The following is a 15368-nucleotide window of genomic DNA, read 5'->3' as shown; positions in this document are numbered from 1 at the left end:
GCAATTACAGTCTTTGGCACAGAGAGTCAAATCCTCTCTCTCTCCCCAGTGGGTGCAGACGTCGGATGGGTGTCCTCAGAGTTCTTCACTTTGCTCTTACTCGCAGTTCGGAGATCTTCAGTTCTAGCCCTGGTTTCTCTGATCTTTTTTTTTTCTCTTGCTCTCGCATCCCAGATGGGAGGGATCCCTTGGAAACAGGCAGTTCGCCCTGCTCCATGCAAGAAGCAAGGGGCAGCCCAAAATCTTCCTCCTGGATCTCAAACTCAAGTTCTTTCCCTTACAGCAAATTGTAAACCCGGAATTCCTCCTTGCAGCAGCTCACCACCTCCTCTGTCCTCCTGGAGGGTATGGAGAGCAGGTCTTCCCTAATCTCAGCAGCCCCTGTCAAGAAAACTCGTAAAACCATAAAAAAAGTGAGTTAACTGGGAAAGGAAACCGATCCCGATCAGGATTCCCAGGCAGGTTGGGCCTGAAAAGTCAACAAAGAAAAGCTCCTCGGCACCTCCTAAATGCCAGAAAACCATAAGGGAGTGCCTCTCAATTTTCTGGAAAGAGCTGCTTAAAAAACCTCGGAGGGGGGTGGAGATTCCAGGCCCCTGGAAGGGAGAGGCTGCATTTGAATGGTAACCTGCCCCTTTCACTAACTAAACTAAGGGTCCCCCAGGCCTCAGTGGGAACAGAGCCAGGTGGCTGTTGCACTTGCATCACAGCCTCCAGAAAAATAAAGCTCTGGTCTTGGAGTGTGGCTGGGTGGATACAAAAAAAGCTCTGCTTCCTCCTCTGCGTGCTGTGAGCTAAATCTGAAAAAACTTTAAAAAGTATTGAGTTCATTAATAAGGTAAGATAATGATGCGACATTGAAATGATCTAATTGGAAAGCTGGAACTGAGATGTTGGACATTTTATATTGATGTATACTTGGAAAGCTTAAACTTTAAAAGTAATGATTTTGAACAGGGTTTTGTATGTTTTTTTTCTTTATAAGTTGGTCTTTGGAATAAATGTTAATTGTAATGTATTAAGACTGCAAGAAGCACACGATGGCGAGCAGAATAATCCACCACCGTGTGCATCACATTGTGCTTCTTAAAATTTGCTGCATCCTTCTTGAAAATCAATAAAACAGATTTGAGATATAAAGGTAAAGCATTGCTTCTGCTCTGAAGACCTCAGAAGACTCTGGGGTGAGGCATTTGGGGGCCGGCTGAGGAGGACCAAGGGATAAGGGGGACTTGACATTGCTGCAAGTCAGATGGAGGGGAGGGGGTTTAACAGTTTGATCATTGGATGTTGTGTAGCGCTATAGAAATGTTAAGAAGTAGTAGTATAGTGGAGGTGGGGAAGGGAATTATTTTGGACCAGCGAGGAGGAAGTGGGGTGAATCTACCCCATCATCTTTGAGGGATTTTTTTACTAGTGAATTAACATAGTAACGATGGCAGAAAAAGACCAAATGGCCCATCCAATCTGCCGAGCAAGCTTCTTATGATAGTAACTGCCACTCCATGCAGGATACCCCAACACAATAACTGCCGCTCCATGCCAGGTACCCCCAAGCCTCATGTTAAGAGTACTAATATTAATAATCAAAACCAAGCAACATTCAATCCCATAACAAAATTACTGCTAGCAACATTTTTATGGGTGAGCAACCTTCCTGATAATTCATACAATGCTACTGCTTGAACGTGCTTTACTTTTGGAATTTGGTTAAGGGTAGCAATCCCCAGGCCTTTTTTTTTGTTTTTTGTTTTTAGGCGTATTAGCTGCCACCCCACACACCCATTTCTTAATTTCCAGTTGTAGCCTTTAGGGTTTATCCCATGCCTTTTTGAATTCGTTTACTGTTTTTGTCTTCACCACCTCTTCCAGAAGGGCATTCTAAGGATCATGATATTAAGCTCCAGAATGGCTCAGAACCAACGTCAGGAAATATTTCTTCACGGAAAGGGTGGTGGATGCCTGGAATGCCCTTTCAGAAGAAATGAAGACAAAAACAGTAAATGAATTTAAAAAGGCATGGGATAAACACTGTGGATCCCTAAAGGCTACAGTTGGGCATTAAGAAAAGGGTGCGGGTAACCATATAATTTACAAGGTCAGCAGTTTTCCCAGGCATCTCGGAGGTCTGCTGATAGCATAGACAGGGGATTTCCTGACTTTTTCTGTCCACAGAGAAATGCCAGAAAAGCTTGCAATGTACCAGAATCTTACGAGTTACCAACAATGCATTCTTTGTTGTTCAGTTTTCCATATACGGTACAGAGTCAGATCTTGGATTCTTGCCCCCTCACCCTGGCAAAACCTAATCCTATCCACTCGTAATTGTTATCTTCATTCTAGGATGAAAAGGGGATTTAGTACTTTTCCTAGTTACCTTCAAACTAGTGTAGTTAGTTTTCTCCAGGGGGCAGGGCCAGTTGTGATGCAGTAAAAGACAGGATGCAACACTTGGTTCTTGAGCACAATTTTCCGAAGTCTGCAACTACCATAGTCCTGGAAAAACATCTGTTTTTTTTTCTCTTGTTTTTCCCTCTGAATGTGGTATTCAAAGTCGGATTTTTATTCTGAGAAATTTCTTTGTATACTAAAAAAGGGTGTACTGTATTAGTTTGCCAAAGAAAACTATTTGAAAGATAATCTGGGAGAATAACTCGGGAGAGATGATACTTTTAGAAGATTCCAGCAAAGATGCAGGTTTTCAGGATAACTTGGGTCCGTCCTTTTTACAGAGTCAATGAGGTCAATAAGTAGGACTTATCTGGCTAAGTAACTGCCGTTGAATATCTGGTTATGTTCGGTGACTGCCACTTAGATGGATAAGTCACTTATTCAACTAACAGGGTTACGCGTTATAGCACGCGATAATAGCACTGTCGCACGGCACAAATGCAAATTTTGGGATGGGCGGGATTTATGAAAATGAGGAGCAATATCACTCCGTGCGATAGCATAGCGCATGCTATTACATGGTTTTAACGCCGGAAATAACCACACCTTTTTTCTGCCTTAAGCTGTGTGATATGCTCAAAACAGCCATAACGCAATTTGCATTAAAGATTGCAAATTGCATTTTGGCCATTTCAGGGCTTGGGAAGGAGGACGGAAGGAGTGGAGTAGAGAGAGAGAGAGAGCCTCTGGAGAGGCCTTCACTGTATTCAACTATTTATATGCCTTAACCAACGTGGAGGGGAGCAACGGCACCCCATCCCCGTTTGGATATCACCTCAGAGGAGAAACCCCAAATTGATTTGCTGGCGCTGTGGCAAACAAGGACACTTTTCCCGTGAGTGTCATAAGCAGACAAGTAAGATATTTTTAAAGCCCTGGGGATGCAGAGAGGAGAACACTTTTTCTCCCGCCGAGAGCCCTTAGGTTTTTTCCTTCTTCATAACTGCAGAAACTGTTATCCTTAACTTTAGCATACCCCATCCCTAGGAATTCAATTATCTCAGTAGTAGGGAAAAAAAAAAACTAGACGCACAGAGCAGGCAGTTTATGTAGAGTTAATCTGTATATAAGAATGTAATGTGTAACTTGAAAACTGAGAAGGCTTTGATGCGTCACTGTTAAGACGCTACAAGTCACTCCCAGGAAACGCTGTATCTTTCCTGAATTCTTCTTCTGCCTTTTACTTTACTTTTCTATAATAAATAGTATTATTGAGAAATATAAAAACTGTGAGTGTTTTCTATAACAAACAAGCCAGCGCAGCGAAACCTCTGAGTGCAATAAGCCTCAGTTAGTAAATTGGGAACTTCTTGTGAGGTAAGAAAGGTAACAACTAGTAAAGTCCCTGCCCTGCTGGTAAGGTAGGTAATAACTAAATAGTCCCCGAGACAGCCGCCCTCGGGACTATAGACAGTAACTGCCATTGAATATCTGGTTATGTTCGGTGACTGCCACTTAGATGGATAAGTCACTTATCCAACTAACAGGGTTACGCGTTATGGCACGCGATAATAGCACTGTCGCACGGCACAAATGCAATTGGGATGGGGCGGGATTTATGAAAATGAGGAGCAATATCACTCCGTGCGATAGCATAGCGCATGCTATTACATGGTTTTAACGCCGGAAATAACTACACCTTTTTTCTGCCGTAAGCTGTGTGATATGCTCAAAACAGCCATAACGCAATTTGCATTAAAGATTGCAAATTGCATTTTGACCATTTCAGGGCTTGGGAAGGAGGATGGAAGGAGTGGAGTGGAGTAGAGAGAGAGAGAGAGCCTCTGGAGAGGCCTTCACTGTATTCAACTATTTATATGCCAGGTGAGATGTTGGTGGTGGTTTAGGGTTTAGGGGCCAGTTTTATATGCAGACTAAGACGTGCAAACAGCCCAGTACACCTCTGTGAAGATTTGACGTCATTTGGAGTGAGGAAAGTCACAAACATGAGATTTCTACTATGTTATCTCGTCCTAACTTGATGGGACCCTGTTATAGAGTCTGTCTCTCTCTCTCTCTCTCTCTCTCTTTGAGCTGCGAAATAAAAATTATCATGGGAAGTGAAAAGTTTACCACACCCTGCAATACTACCTATGCAAAGCGATATGGTACCACGTGGTGCGCTAATTTTAAAAATTACCCCAAACACGCCCCTTTCTCTTACCACGGATATTATGCATACGGTATTATAGCATTTTGCAGTCCCACGAGTACTTGAGGCATTTCCCTTTGAAAATGTAGGGCCGGCTACATTGTGGGTATTTCTGTACTCCCAGACTTCGCACCTATTCTTTGCGCTACAGGTACAAAAGCTGGTGCTGTAAACCATAAGTATGGATTTCCAAAAGCAATTCCTGCTCATTTTCTGGTGCATATACCTGCCCCTACGTACCCCTGCTGTTTATTCTCAGAGGAGGGAGGGGATTGTTTAACTAATGGTTTTATCTGGGTATCTGCTTAGTTCCTTGGGCACAATTGTTTGGAAATTGCCCTCTATGCAGGGCCGGATTTAGGAATAGCCAACATAGACATGGGCCTAGGCTGATAGTTCTGAAGGTGGCCCAAAACTGGGACAACCCCTTCCACACTTTGATTTCAGAGGGTGAAACCTTCCACCTTTGGTCCTCTAATTATGGGCACCATTATCTTAAATTCAGTCCTGCCTCTATGGGGGCAATTTTCAAAATATTTTACACAGATAAGCATGTTTGCTTGTGTGAAGAAGTTCTTTTTCAAAATTGCCCTATCTATGCGGCTAAAAGTAGACGTGCTCTATGACAATGTGCATAGTTTTAGCCAGGAAGAAAAGGAGCAGGGTGGGGATTTTGAAACCTGTCTGATTACTTTACCTTGCATGTTTGGCATCTACAAAGTATATGGGTACAAATATACCCATGTTTATTGTAAACCGATACGATATGATTGGTATCATGAGTGTCGGTATAAAAAAGACCTAAATAAATAAAATAAATAAATGTTCTCCCATGGCCCCAGAATTTTCAAAGGAGAACTCTGTGAAGGGTTTCCCTTTGAAAATGTGATTGTACCCAGGGGCCTGTAAGTAACTACCCCTATATGTTTACTATCACAAGTGTTTAGCTGTACAGTAGTGAATTAAACTAGTCTAATTCAATTGCCGAATTGCATCTTCTTTTAATATACATTTTGTTTTCCTGATAGTATACCATGCTGTCAGGACAGGTGCCTTTCCAGAGCAAAGAAAGAACTTTGACATGTAGCAGTGCAGAAGAAATAATGAAGAAAATCAAAACAGGTGATTTCTCCTTTGAAGGAGAAGCTTGGAAAAATGTGTCACAAGAAGCCAAAGATTTAATACAAGGTAAGACCTGGTGCTGGAATTAATATTTGTGAGGTATTTTATGTTATGTAATAAGTAATTGGAAGTTTGTACACTTTAAATTACACAAGCTGACCACATGATGTGATGAGAGGAGTCAGATGTTTGTCTGATTGCTCCAGGGGTCCTCCTCTCTCCTTATAAAACTACATCTATAATCATCGCTGTAACCAAAGTAAAAGTTTCATTTGTGACTTCCAAGCGCCTGGCAACGACCCCAGCTGAGCCTTGGAGGAAATATCCGCCGACCACAGGAGCTGACGAGCTGAGACTGCCGACACCATGGATCTGGCCGAAGTCCACAACAGATGATAGAGTGCATCCGCACTATAAGCGATCAAAGCTTCCAGCCGCCCTGCTTGCTGTGCTTCAGCATCAGAAAGACCAGCATAAGCCTGTAACTGCTGAACCCAGCGAAGGCCTGCTCGTAAGGCTAAATTGCACATAGCTGCCCGCACTCCCAGTGCCGAGACTTCAAAAATGTTCTTGAGCTGCAGCTCCAACTTTCTATTCTGCAGGTCCTTCAGGGCTGTAGCACCTGTAACCGGGATTGTGGTCTTTTTGGTGACTGCGGACACTGCCGCGTCCACCTTGGGCACCCGCAGTATGTCAATTGCTTCCCCTGGAAGAGGATATAGCTTATCCATAGCCTTGCTAACTTTCAATCCCAGATCTGGGGTATCCCATTCTCTGAATAGCAAGTCCGTGACAGAAAAATGAAAAGGAAAGGAAATAGCCAGGCCCTTCAGACCCAACAACACTGGGTCCATGGCCCCTAGCCTGGACGCCTTATGAAGAAATAAAATAAACTCAGAGGAGAAGGAGGACGAGGAGGAGGAATCAGAAGCCCCCTCGGGACTATCCTCCGTTGCAGGTGAGAGAGGCTGTAAAGTTTTGCTCCCTCCAGGAAACCCTGGCTGAGGAGAGAGAGGAGGTGGGAGAATCCCCTCCCCCATCGCTGCACGAGTCGCTGATCTAAAAGACTCCAAAATGGCCTCCGTTCCCGCGCTCATCGGGAACGGATCTGCCTCAGCTGATCCCGGTGCAGCTAACACTGAAGGAGCTTGGAAGTTGAGTCTGCTACTCTAGCCTCCAGAGATCGGACTTGTTCCCTGAGAGCCAGGAGCTCTTTGCACCGAATGCACACATACAATCTCTCACCGGCGGGTAAAAAATCATACATGTGACATTCAATGCAAAAGACAGGAAAGCCCCTCTCTTGCTGCTGGAGTGCTGCCTTCATTTTAGTATTGAGTTCCTAGTTAAGATTAGGATATTAAGGGAGTTGGAATGAGTGTACTTTAAATTTACAGGTGAATTTAGTAATTAATCAGCTAGTGTCCTACAAGAGGATGATTAAGCTTTCAGTAAGGGCTGGTACAATATTATGTTTTAGATAAGACCCTGATTGATTTTTAATGAGAAAGTGTCTTGTGCCTAAAAATCAGGGGTTGAGTGGGTGGGAAAGACAGACACTAGAATTAACTATCTCTGGCTTGCTTATTACTTCATACACACACAAATTCTAAGGAATATATCCCTTAATTTCACCTTTCACCAAACTTTTATAAGCCCAAACATTTCTGAAAACTATACTTACCAATCCTCTTAAACCACGGTTAAATTAATCTTCACTCGGTCAAAGGAAGGATTTGAGATTCCGGTCCTCTACTGCAAACCATGCGGGGCCTCTGGAAGCTGGGGCGTGGAAGTCAATCCCTGAATCTCTTCCTAGTTGCAATCACTTCAGCTCGCCGAATTAGTGAATTACAAGCTTTAGTACATTATGCTCCCTATCTCCAGTTTCACCACAATAAGGTGGTCCTTCGAACACATCCTACCTTTCTACCGAAGGTGATCTCTCAATTTCATCTCAACCAGTCTATTGAATTACCTACTTTCTGTCCGAAACCACATCGGAACGAATGGGAGAAACTTCTACACACATTAGGCTGCAAGAGGGCATTGGCTTACTATAAACAATGAACCCAATCCCCTGACAGAGTCTCACAACTGTTTGTCTCTTTCAATCCAAATGCCCCGGGACAACCAGTGGCTAAACAAACTATTTCAGGTTGGATTACTCAATGCATACTTTTCTGCCATAACAAAAGGCAGATTGACTTACCATCTCGTCCTACGGCTCATCAAATTAGAGCAGTAGCAGCTTCTCTGGCTCATTTGAAACATGTTCCACCACTAGACATATGCAAAGCTGCACATGGGTATCTATTCATACATTCACCTCACATTACTGCTTGGACCAGCAGACAGTGGGTGATGCCAAATTGGGACAAGCATTATTGCATTCATTAAAGGAACCACAGGAGAGGTCGACTGGCACATAATGGGTCACACACTGCACATAAGATACTAACCAAATTAATACCATGCAGCATGTTGGGGAGCTTCGGACTCCCATGACAGCATGGCTAATTCAGTCTGCTATCGACGGGGAAAAAGCAAGTTTGCTTACCGTAAATGGTGTTTCCGTAGATAGGATGAATTAGCTATGCTGACCCACCCACCTCCCTGCACAGTCGACAGTCATATCTACGACCATGCTTGCATTATCACAGACTGAGGAGAGTCGATCTGAGCACTGGAAACCACGCACAGCCTCAGAGCAAAGCTCTGACATCAGTTTGGTAGCTCCGCCTCCCGGACCTGATTGACAGATCCCACGAAAGCATGGCTAATTCATCCTGCTATCTACGGATACACCGTTTACGGTAAGCAAACTTGCTTATTGTTCCTACTCGGTCTTCGGTGTCAGATATTTTAGGTTTCTTACAATCCGGACTCGCCAAGGGCTTATCGTGTAGTTCCCTGAGGGTTCAGGTGGCAGCTCTTAGTTGTTTGCGCAGTTCCATTTAAGGCATGGCGTTGACTGCTCACCCTGATGTGGCTTGTTTCCTAAAGGGGGCAAAGCATTTACGTCCCCCGATCAGGCACCCTTGTCCTTCTTGGAATCTGAACTTGGTTCTCTCAGCTCTGTGTACTGCGCCCTTTGAGCCTCTGAAAACGGCTACAATAAAGGATCTCTCGTTAAAGGTGATTTTCCTTATCGCTATCACATCTGCTCGCAGGATATCAGAGCTCCAGGCTCTATCCTATAGGGAGCCGTTTCTGAGAATTTTGGATTCTGGTGTGTCTTTGCGGACGGTTCCTTCCTTTCTTCCGAAGGTGGTGTCTGCTTTTCACGTGAATCAGTCAGTGGAGCTTCCGTCATTTCCCGTTTTGGACCAGTCAGACCCTATGTCTAAAGACTTATGGAAGCTGAATGTTCGTTTCGTGTGACGGACCATCTTTTTGTGTTTGTGGGCTGGTCCAAAACAAGGAAATATGGCATCTAAAGCTACGATTTCGCGCTGGTTGAAAGAGGCTATAGGCTCGGCATATTTGATGCGTGGTAAGCCTGTACTGTTTGGTCTTCGGGCTTATTCTACCCATTCGCAGGCAGCTTCTTGGGCGGAGTCTCACCGCAGGAGATTTGCAGGGCGGCGACTTGGAAGTCTTTGCGTACCTTTGCCAGACACTACAGACTGGATGTTCAGGCACCGAGTGAAGGAGGTTTTGGCGAAGCAGTGTTTAGAGCGGGCCTCTCCAGATCCCATCCCAGATAAGAAAGCTCTGGTACATCCCAGGAGTCTGGACTGATCCGGGTACGTACAGGGAAAGGAAAATTAGTTTCTTACCTGATAATTTTCGTTCCTGTAGTACCACAGAACAGTTCAGAGCCCCGCCCGTGGAACACATGGAAGTAAGGGAGAGTTCGCTCAGTTATTGATTGATTTGTTTTCAGATCTGCAGAAATTGGATTGACCATCCTCAAGTGGTTCTACAGGTTCAATTCCTAGGAGGGTTAAGTGAGCCGGTTATTTCTTTTTCTTGTTGAAGGGTTATTGTACATAGTTATGGTGGTTTTTTGAGAGCCATTCTACTCTGACATTGAGTAATACTGCCGGACTGTAGGTGGCACCATCCTATATAAGGCAGAGTTTTGTTTTTAAAACTTCTCTGTCTCCATCTGCTAGAGGGGGGCAAAACCCAGGAGTCTGGACTGATCCGTGGTACTACAGGAACGAAAATTATCAGGTAAGAAACGAATTTTCCTTTGGAGGGCGCCGTTCAGCGTTTCCCGCTGTGGGGCCTATATAATGCACACATATGCGCACACTCCTAAGGGAATGCGGTGGCAGCTGACAGTGTCTCGGGCTGCATTGGACGGAATTCAGGGCAGGCGGCTCTTCGTTGACAGCGGGATGGGACAGGCCCAGCCACATCAGGGGTGAGCGAGGCAGCTCGCAGGGGTCCTCCCGTGAGCTGCTGAGAATGTAAATGTTTTGATGAGAAGCAGAATGGGTAGTAAGGGGGGGCATAGAGGATTGGGTTTGGGGGGATCATGGGACAGTGAGAGGATATATATTGGGGAAAGTTGCATGTGTATATGGTGGTTTGGTTGAATTGGATATTAGTTATGGTGTTATTCTTGTCAATATTGTTTATTTTACAAATAGGAAGAAATGTACTGTGTCTTTTTATTATTGTTTTTGAAAATCAGTAGAAAAAATTTGACTGAAATTGCCCAAGCTTACATTTCTTTCTTGATCAGGCAGCCAGGCAAGTGGTTTATGTGCTTGATTCCCTTTATCCATCAAATCTGTCCAGTTATTTTGTCCAAATTGCTAAGGATGTATCCCAGCTCGCAGCCAAGGTCTGACCTTATGTAAGACCTATTTTTATCCAAAAAAGTCATTTGTGTCTCCTTCCTTGGCACGCCACCATCTTGAGTAGTTCTGTCCTGGTGGCCCACCTTTCTTCTGCCTAACCACAAAACTCTGAAATAATCTAACATGGCTGTTCCCTAAACAGCCAGCCTAGGTCCCTTGCAAACTCTGCCAGACAGACCCAGCTTCATGAGCTCCTGCCTGGATTTCTATACTTGTAGCCTTCCAGACAAACCCAGCTGCTAGTTTGATTCTCTCATCACAGCCTGATCTAAATAGCTAGCATTGCTAGTGAGCCTAGGTTCCCTGCATAGCCTGCCAAATAGATAACTATGTGGGCACCTGCATTTCTGCTAGGACTTCTAGCTATTATAGGACTTGTATCCTGGCAGAAAGACCCAGCAGCCACTCAGTTCTGTCATTACAACCTGCCAGACCAACACGGCCACATGGCTACCTGTGTTTCCACTTGGACTTTTAGCATTTCATTTTGACATTCATTCTGTCATACCCAGCACTTATTGTAGTATTAAATGTTTTAGCCTCAACCTACCATCCCTAAAAACAACATTTCCTGACTTGCTCCTCTGTCTTCCACCTCGGAGCCTCATATCATGCCCCCTGGTTCTAGAGCTTTTATTTTCCCCTGCAACCGGTTTGCTGCTTGTGCTCCTCTAAGGTATACATGTTTAGATTTCTAAGCTTATCAACAAGAAATCAATCAGATAATCACTGCAGTCCACTGGTTCATGAACTGAATTACCTAGCTATCACACCGATATTTTATCAAGCTACATGACTGGCTATTGGTAGCGTTGTTAGGCTGGTATGATTCCTAGGTTGCCAGCTGCCTCCAGATTTTCAAGACAGGGTGATCCAGTCCTGGTTTTACTCCCCTGCATGCAGGTACTTATAGTCTTGCTTTCCTTAGGGAACACAATAGAGAAATCCGAATAAGGCCCAGTGTGCAGTGGGGTAAAACCAGGACTGGATCAACATTTCCTGAAAATCTGGAGCCAGTTGGCAACCCTATATCATACAGTTGCATGAGTATGGATTGTAAACATAACCACCCTAATATTACTTAGCATAGATGAAGAAATTCATAAAACCCATCAACGATACAAGGCAGGTAGCACCTTATGGCATCTGACAAAGTAGACTTTGCCCTCAAAAGCTCATGCCTCAATAAATTGGTGAGTCTATAAGGTACCACCCACCATGTGTCCTTTTTGCTTCACCAGACTAATACGGCTATCCTTCTGAATATAAAACCCATCAGAATGCAGGCAGAAGCGCCTCAACGTTATACATACCCCGGGTGTAATAATATGGCTTAACTGTCTTCTTTGGTGCGGAACCCATTCATTTCAATTTTCTCTTACTGTCACTGTGGATATGTGAAGCATGGGGGGGGGGGGTATATTACTTAAATGAACCATGAAGATCTTGGTGTTGCAATTATGTGATGTACATCTTACTTATGTTTACTGGTTTCATCTTAATTCTGGTGATGTTCACTATGTATACTTATTTTCTAACTGCATAGCCTGGTGTGCTTGTTCAATCTTTTTGGTTCAATAAAAATCTTTAAATAACAAAAAAAAGAATGCAGGCAGAAAATGTAAATAGAATAATTGTTTACTTTCTGTTCCAGATACTTGTTTTAATCCAGCCTGCTTGTAAGAGAAGCACCTGTAATAATAATATTGAACAATACAAGTGAACATGTGAGGGACACCACTCATACATTTAGGCTACCTTCATATATTTCATGAGAGCGGGTAGCCTTTATATCATTCAGCAGTCAGCCATGCGCTGACCACAGCAACACAACACAGCTTGCTGTCAAGTTATAGGTTTTTAACTCAGTATTTTTGGTGAATTTGTTTTTTAAATAAAGTTCGAATCCCCTGAAGAAGAAAAGAACATTTTCGAAATATGGCCCATATCGGGTTTTCTCAGTGTTCAAGGAGTCCACCGCATCTCTTAACACAGATAAGTTCTTCACGGACATTTGTTGGTAGCATAAGTTCGGCGTTGAAATCACTTAAAAATTACTCAGAAAATGTACCGTATATACATGTGGAAGGAGGCAATGATGATATAAAGGTTACTCACTTTCATGAAATATATGAAGGTAACCTAAATATATGAGCAGTATCCTCACATGTTCGCTTGTATTGTTGACTCTTATTATTACAGCTGATCTTACTGTTATAGAATTGCAACTTTTACCTATTGGTGGATAGCTTGGTAGAGTATTGATGCAAGAGAAGCACAACACCAAGAAAGACTGATGGCTGATCCCGCATAACCTATTGAGCATGTGACTTGTGCTACAAATGTTTAGCTATGTTTAAAATATATTAAAATTAATTGGTTTTAATGCAACAATCTAAAAAAGGTCTAATTTTTCTTCTAGGACTTCTTACAGTGGATCCCAGTAAAAGAAGTAAAATGTCCACTTTGAGATATAATGAATGGCTTCAGGATGGCAGCCAACTCTCGTCTAATCCTCTCATGACACCTGATATCTTAGGCTCTTCAGGAGCTGTTGTACATACTTATGTTAAAGCAACGTTTCATGTAAGGCTGAGCACCGCTCACATATGTCCTACAAATTGAAATGTGATGTCACTTGGTTGGTGCTGGCTGTAAATGGTGCTAAGGTGACTTTTGCAGCCTCTAGAAAGAGAGCTGAACTTGGCATTACTTTATGGTAAATACCTAATGGCTAGTCAAAAAGCAGCATTGCAAGCAATTTCAGAGCTGCACATTGCCCTTTTGGCAAGAAAAGGTCACTGCAACACAAGGAAAATACTGGCCGTAGCAGTCTTCTCTCCTGGCTCTCATCAGGAGATCAAAGAGTAAGGAGAGACCTTTTAGTGGAGGCCAAACAAAAACATATTTTCACAATATCCAGGTATACTTATTAAAGCTGACCTTATCAGTTGTTATATTACTGGCAATTGTGATTATTTTTTTTTTTTTTTTTACAGTAGGTTGTTAGCCTATCCCTAGTGAAAGTGGGACTGAGGTTAGACCCTTTATTAGAGAGTTTATTAGAGATTATTAGAGTTTATTAGAGATTATTAGAGTTTATTAGAGATTATTGCATTTGTATTGTATTTTAATTTGCTATAAATTTCTTTGGGTTCATCTTTGTATGAAGGAAGACGGTGTATAATGCAGATGTTATGTAGTGTGCTGTGTACTGTACATACACATTGTCAAAGGAATAAAGAACAGGCCTAAGGAGCAAAACGAATATTGGCTACAAGCTAGATAACATTTAGGAGCAAGGTAGATAGCAGCAATGTCTAAAATAGTTTTGCTTTTGGAAATTAGAAACCAGTCTAATCATGTGCAAGCTGTTTTTATGGGGGGTAATTTTGGAACAGTCCATATAAATTAAACTGCAAAAACGTGCATAAGTTACACCAATTTTCAAAGTGAACATATGCATGTAAGCTTTCCTTGAAAAGTATCCCAACAAAACTACCCACATACAATTATACCTGTTAGTACTGTGGGGGGTAATTTTCAGCAGGATTTACATGTATTTATTATTTATTAAAGGCTTTTATATACCGACTTTCTTGATACAAATCAAATCAACTCGGTTTACATCGAACTAAGCAGAAACTATAACCAACCATTCAACAAGAGACAATTTAAAAGGAGCATAAAGTTACATTATAACAAGGATGCCTTAACTGGGAGTGGGAAAAAAGAAAGGGAAAACGAAGATAAAGTACTTTATACAATAGAATATGGGAGGGAGGCAAAGAGCCGACCTCGTGATAATTTGTGAGCATAATTTAGCGTTTGTTTATTTACATAAGTGATGGGACAATTCTAGGTCAGTCTGTTGGGCTAGAGGCGGGGAAGGCTCGGCAGAACAGCCATGTCTTTAGTTTCTTTTTGAAAGTTGGTAGACAAGTTTCCTGCCTGAGGTCCAGAGGCATGGCGTTCCAGATGGAGGGACCTGTGATAGAGAATGTCATGTCTCTGATATTTGAGTGGTGTACAGATTTGATTGGAGGAACATGTAAAGATCCCTTGTAGGCATCCCTTAAGGGTCTGGCCGTGGAGTGCAATTTGAGAGGGTGTAGTAGATCAAGAGGGGTCTGATGGTGAATATCTTTGTGGATAATTGTCAGTGATTTATGGAGAAATTTACATGCATAAAATTGGGTTTTACATGTGTAAATGCACTTTTGAAAATTGCTACAATACACATGCCATTGAATTTTCAATAGGTTTTACCCACATAAGTGCACTTTTAAGCACATAAATGGGCTTTTGAAAATTGCTATATGTTACATTTACCTGCATAACTCCTTTGAAAATTGTCCATTATGCACAGAAATGTTTCTTGCAATTTTACTACCACATGTTTGAAAATGCAAAATTATTCATTGAATGCAAACCTCTCCCCAACCATCTCCTGGGAATGCGTACAGTCAGTCTGGGTAAATATATGTGCACACAGGACATACCTATGTATCGGGCCAGCAATTTTACAACAGGCCATTTCTGCACATAAAGCATGGAAGTGCCTTTTAATATTGCCCTCCCAATGTGTTCCCTAAATAAAATTAATTTTTGGTAGATTTCCTGTTTCTCTAAGTTCAGCTTTGGTTGTAAATGCTAATTGCTACAGCAGGAATACATCTGAGGACACAATAAAAAGACTAGAAATTAACAAAGTTGAGTTTTCACAGATTAATTTTTAGAGGAGTTGCCATTTACCTGGTTTAAATGCAGTTCCCAAATTGAAAATTAATTTACAGCTTAGTTTAAATCTCATCTAATCTTCATCA

General features: G+C 42.5%; 1 protein-coding gene across 1 annotated transcript in view; it reads left to right on the top strand.

Annotated features, from left to right (window-relative positions):
- RPS6KA5 (ribosomal protein S6 kinase A5) overlaps nt 1-15368 on the top strand; it is a 277526-nt gene that overhangs the window by 256816 nt on the left and 5342 nt on the right. Inside the window, exons 15-16 of the mRNA XM_029597788.1 lie at nt 5632-5791; nt 12965-13128. Coding sequence (XP_029453648.1) covers nt 5632-5791; nt 12965-13128 — 324 coding nt within the window. The remainder of the gene's footprint in view (nt 1-5631; nt 5792-12964; nt 13129-15368) is intronic.

The sequence above is a fragment of the Rhinatrema bivittatum genome, chromosome 4, assembly GCF_901001135.1.
Source record: "Rhinatrema bivittatum chromosome 4, aRhiBiv1.1, whole genome shotgun sequence".
In the NCBI taxonomy this organism is placed as follows: Eukaryota; Metazoa; Chordata; class Amphibia; order Gymnophiona; family Rhinatrematidae; genus Rhinatrema; species Rhinatrema bivittatum.
Note: the sequence above shows the minus strand (reverse complement) of the source record. Positions and strands in the feature narration are given on the sequence as shown.